General features: G+C 61.8%; 2 protein-coding genes across 2 annotated transcripts in view; both read left to right on the top strand.

Moving 5' to 3' along the window:
* MNEG_11924 (ATP-binding cassette, subfamily B,bacterial) overlaps positions 1 to 2,577 on the top strand; it is a gene marked incomplete at both ends in the record, with an annotated part of 5,168 nt that extends 2,591 nt beyond the window's left edge. Inside the window, 7 exons of the mRNA XM_014039605.1 lie at positions 53 to 145; positions 390 to 458; positions 727 to 851; positions 1,409 to 1,514; positions 1,863 to 1,925; positions 2,093 to 2,169; positions 2,397 to 2,577. Coding sequence (XP_013895059.1) covers positions 53 to 145; positions 390 to 458; positions 727 to 851; positions 1,409 to 1,514; positions 1,863 to 1,925; positions 2,093 to 2,169; positions 2,397 to 2,577 — 714 coding nt within the window. The remainder of the gene's footprint in view (positions 1 to 52; positions 146 to 389; positions 459 to 726; positions 852 to 1,408; positions 1,515 to 1,862; positions 1,926 to 2,092; positions 2,170 to 2,396) is intronic.
* Positions 2,578 to 4,385: 1,808 nt separating this feature from the next.
* MNEG_11923 (hypothetical protein) lies at positions 4,386 to 4,844 on the top strand (the record flags this gene model as incomplete). Its single annotated transcript, XM_014039604.1, has 2 exons — positions 4,386 to 4,634; positions 4,836 to 4,844. The coding sequence occupies 2 exons, from the start codon at positions 4,386 to 4,388 to the stop codon at positions 4,842 to 4,844; spliced, it is 258 nt and encodes an 85-aa protein (XP_013895058.1).
* Between the last annotated feature and the right edge of the window lie 152 nt (positions 4,845 to 4,996).

Here is a 4,996-nt window from a genome sequence, read left to right as displayed (position 1 = left end):
CAGCCGCCCTTCTCGACCCCCACCCCCCCAAAACCCTCTCCCCCCCTCCCAGGTCCTGAAGGGCGTGTCGCTGCGCGTCGAGTCGGGCAAGTCCCTGGCCATCGTGGGGGGCAGCGGCAGCGGCAAGTCCACAGTGCTGAAGCTCGTGACGCGGCTCTACGACCCCGCAGCAGGGGAAATACGGGTGGGCAGGCGGGGCCCGCAGGTGGCAGGGGTGGAGATGGGACACATGATGAGCGGGCCTCGTGGCCTTGCCGGGAGCAGGAAGCCAGGGCTGAGTATGGCGCCTGTGTCTTGTGTTGTGCAAGAAGGGGCGGGAGGCGGGCGCAAGCGAGGGGCGTCGTGATTGATTGTTGGCTGCCTCTGCGACGTGCCCTCGTGTTCCCCAGATCAACGGGGAGAGCGTGAAGGACCTGCGGCGCGAGGCGCTGCGGTCGGCCGTTGCCGTCGTGCCACAGGTGATCCAGGGTGATGCCCAAACTGTTGTTGTTGGAGGGGCCGGGGATCTGTCTTCGGCACTGCGGCCAGCGACCATAGCCGGCTGACGCTACACCACACACTGCCACAAACACACCTCAACACCGGTCAACCCCAACCACGTTACTTCAACCGTGCCGCCTTGCGTTCGAGCTCTGCGTACTTTGCAGGGCCGGGCCCCCCTTGCGAGTGTCGGCTGGACGATCTCACCTGTTCAAATCGTCTCCCCCCCTCCCCCCCCTCCCCCAGGACACCGTGCTGTTCAACGACACCATCCTGCAGAACATCAGGTACGGCCGCCCTGAGGCCAGCGACGACGACGTCATGGAGGCAGCACGCATGGCACACCTGCACGGTTGGCTGGGGGCCGGGGGGTGAGGGGTTGCGGGGGCCGTTTGCATTTGCGCCCTGTGCGTCTGGCCTTGATCAGGCGGGTGATCACCTGTGTGAGATGTGTTTGCCAGGGATGCGAGCGTTGCTGATGCACTCTTGCTCAACCTGTTCCCACGCTGTCTGTGTTGGATCCTTGTCGAGCCATTTCCCTCTTCTCATTGCACACACACACACACACACGCAGAGGCTGTTCTGCGCATGCCTGATGGTTACGCCACCCCTGTGGGAGAGCGCGGCCTGAAGCTTAGTGGTGGGGAGAAGCAGCGCGTTGCCATAGCACGGTGCGCACGGGGCTGGGAGTTGGTGGGGGAATGTTCAAATGTTTCTTGTCAGTGGGACTCCGTGTGCCATGCGTGCGCTGCTCCTTCGGTCACGTCCCCAGTGGGCGTCATCCACTGCAGCTCGTCCCCGCGCCAGCTGGCCCCCCAGCTCCCATCCCTCCCTCCGCTACCACACATTGCACCTGGGCCCGTTCCACCGATCTGCTGCCATGCCCGGAAGCCATATCATCCCACGCGCCTCCGCCCACGCACCCCAGTGCGTTCCTGCGCAACCCGCGGCTGCTGGTGTGTGACGAGGCCACGAGTGCGCTGGACAGCGCCACTGAGGCCTCCATCATGGCATCACTTGGGGAGCTGGCACAGGTGCGGGGGGGGGAGGGGGGGCCAGGGACCGCAGGCACAGCATGTGATCGTGCATGGTTGCGTTCCGGCATGAGGGTTGCGGCATGGTTTTAGGGGCGCGCAGTCCAAGTTATGCAGTCCAGCGAGGAAGGCCAAGGAGTGCCAGGGGCCCCTGGTGGGTCTTCTGCCGGCAACACGCTTCACACTCTACCCCCTTATTCCCCCCCTGCCTCCCCTCACCCTCCACCCCCCCCCTCGTTCACACACCGCAACCCCTGTCGGGGAGGGTGGTCACCCTTTTTCCTATGCGTGCACACTCTCAGGCCTGCACACAACCTTACACTCATGCTCTTTGCACCCTCCTACCAGGGCCGTACGTCCATTTTTGTGGCGCACCGGCTGTCCACTATTCGCGCCTGCGACCGGATCGTGGTGCGCTTATGGGACACCACAGTAGTGGCCATGCCGCGACGCCAGGTCTTGGTTGCAGGTGCCTGCAGCTAGGGCGGCCGCAGGGTCGCAGCAGCCGCTCAGTCTGAATATGCACCAAGCTGCTCAACCCCACCACACCCACCCCTGTCATCCCCCATGTGGTCCAGGTGCTGAGTGACGGGCTGGTGGCCGAGGAGGGCACCCACGAGGAGCTCATGGCGGCGGGGGGCGTCTACAAGTCCATGTGAGCCGCAAGGGGGGGTCACGCCACGTGGCTGTCGGTGGGGCCGCGGGGTTTGAGGGGGGAGGCAGCAGCAGCAACGGGGGTCGTGGAGCTGGCACACGCACGAGGTAGCGTGGGCAGCCACGTCCTTCACGCTCCGCAAGCTTAGCCATCCCCAGCTACGGCCGCCCTTCCTCACCCAACTGGACACTGCACCCTGGTCCCTGTCGAACCGCGATTGATGCCAGGTGGGACCGGCAGGCCAACGCCGCGCGTAAAGGCGGGGCCACGCGCGGGCAGCACGCCGACGACGGCAGCGACAGCGAGGAGGGGGGTGAGCTGGAGGGCGACAGCACGGCCGGCGTGGTGGAGCCGCTCCCGGCCATCAGCGGCAGCGCCCTGAGGAACACCATGATGACAGCGCCGTGACCACCGCACAGGGCCCCCGCTGGCTGCAACGTGATGTTTCACCTGTCTCGTTGCCTGTTTTGTGTGGCCTCCCCCCTGGGTACCATGTGCAATTCTCGCAATGTGCATCCCTGCCGGTAATCACTCCGTGCCCTTTCTTATGCGGTTGTTTGCTGACAATGCAACGGCCTTTGCTTTGTTGTGTTCATGATGCGCCCCAGGGGACTTTTGTCCCATATTCTTTGGTTTTGTGACGCAGCACCTGGGCTGCAGTGGAGCGCTGTGCATCAGGCCCAGACGAATCTGTTGGGCGGATGCAGTGTTTTCATGAAGCGCCTGGTTCGCCCTGAAACATGAGCTCCTGCTCATTGTCATGTCTCGTTCTTATCCCAGCAGGGTCCTGCTTGGCACACCTGGTGTTTGCGTGCTGAAAACCAACCATGTCAGGCGTTCTGGAGAAGGACGGCCCGCGTTGCTACAAGAGGGATGTGCGATGTGCCATGGTGTAACCGCCCGCTGGCAATGCCGTGGGGGGATGTCTGATCCAAGACCAGATGGGCAGGCGGCTATGAACGTGTGCAGACGGGGGCGCCGATGGCTGCACAAGGTCACTGGGGACGGGGTGGGGAATCTCTGATGACGAAGTTCAAGTGCGTGGCAAGAGGCTTCAGGAGCATCAGGGCTGTGGGCTCCACTGCCACCTCCTGCCTTGCTGCAGTGGTGGACTGTATAGTGTGAACTCTGTTTTGCTGAGGTTTGCATGTAATGCTGTGTCCTTCACATTACAGCTGCCCTGCAGTGGACACAAAGATATTGCATGAGGCTTCTCTCAGTCTAAAGGCACATCTAGATCTACAGACAGGTGAGGTGCGCTCACCCAAACTGCTCAAGTGTTGCTGTCCGCATCCGAGAAGCTGAGTGGGTGGTGGTAAGTCAGTGTCTGCCGCGATAACAAAACGACGGATGTGTTGGCCGTGGATGTGCAGTGGTCAATGAACGAGGCTGCAGAAGAAGACATGACATTACCCGTGTAATGCTAATCTGTCCAGTTTGGCAGTTGTTTGCGTACCTGCTTGGACAGGTGGCTGCTTGATTGAGGCCCATTGAGTTATGCTTTCCCAGTTGTCGATACTTTACGATGGTGTGCGCGCTAGTCTTATAGGAGCAGCTAAGTTTCTCCAGGGCCATGTGGATACAAGACCGTGTTGCAAGGACAGTAGCGACGGTTTGCTGGCATTTTTCAGCTGGCGCTTTTCCAATCATGAACCCAGGGTCAGCTTGTTGAGCACCGCAGCCTGAGCATAATAATTCTCTAATATTCCACAAATCGCACAAAGGGGCTGGGGCGAGTCGTGTTCACAACGATCACCAGTTCTTCTGTAGTGAGAGCAGCGTGTCCGGGTGTGTGGTGGTGAGGCACTATGATGGCTTTCTAAATGTCTCAGATTCCGCGGAGTTTCTTACTTTGAATGCCTTGATGCAGTGCTTGCTGCACACACCGCAGTATCGAGCAGCCCACGATCTTCCTGCCGCACGGTGTGTCTCGATGTTGTCGGTGCTTTTGGAAACAGTTGTGTGTGTAAGCGCAATATTGTATTGCAGCTCTTCCGTGCATCTGCCTCTCGACCACTCGAGGCAAAGCCCAAGGCCGCCTGCTTGAGCTTCTGGAGATTGCGGGCCAGTGTAGATGCGTTCACAATATTTATAGGGACCTATCAGCCATTGCATCTCAGCTGCCAGCGCCACGTGCCAGCACCGCTACCGCGGCGCAATCGCCTGGGCCGCGCATTCCCTGCGGCGGCTAAGCCACACGCGCACAACGCGTAGCCATGGCGCCGCAGTTCAAGGGCGGCGTGCCCGGCGGCTCGGGGCGAAATATGATGCGGCTGAAGGGGCGCGTGTTGCCACTGCGGACGGCGGCCCTTGCTGTTGGCGCTGCTGCAGCTGTGGGCGGCGTGGGCGCCCTGCACCACCACCACCGCACGGCGCGCCTGCAGCACAGCCAGCATGGGCCGGCCTTCCTGCTGCCGCGCGGACTGGCGGAGGTCATCTGCGGCGCTGTCGGGGAGATTGTGCAGGTGCGTGAGGGGTGCGCTGAGGCGGGAGGATGGTAGCGGGGCTGGTGGGGTCCTGGGCCCTGCGTTGAGCATGTGCAGGGGGAGCTGACCGCCCCACCGCCAGCCAGGACCGCGCTTGACATGCGAGCAGCGTGGGGCGGCATCCTGTGTCCATTATTTGCAGCCCTGGTGCTTTGAAACTGCCCCTTTGCCTGCATGCAGCTCCCCTGAAGGCGCCAGATGCAGATATCACTTGTGGCCATTTCGATTCACTGCTGTTGACAGTGGTACTCCTCACAGACGGCCGCCTCAATCCCTGCACACGCACATGCACACCAACGTGCATGTGCCTGCACGCACGCAGCACGCACTCACACACATGC

This window comes from Monoraphidium neglectum (assembly GCF_000611645.1).
Source record: "Monoraphidium neglectum strain SAG 48.87 unplaced genomic scaffold scaffold02971, whole genome shotgun sequence".
In the NCBI taxonomy this organism is placed as follows: Eukaryota; Viridiplantae; Chlorophyta; class Chlorophyceae; order Sphaeropleales; family Selenastraceae; genus Monoraphidium; species Monoraphidium neglectum.
This window is presented reverse-complemented; position numbering and strand designations above follow the sequence as displayed.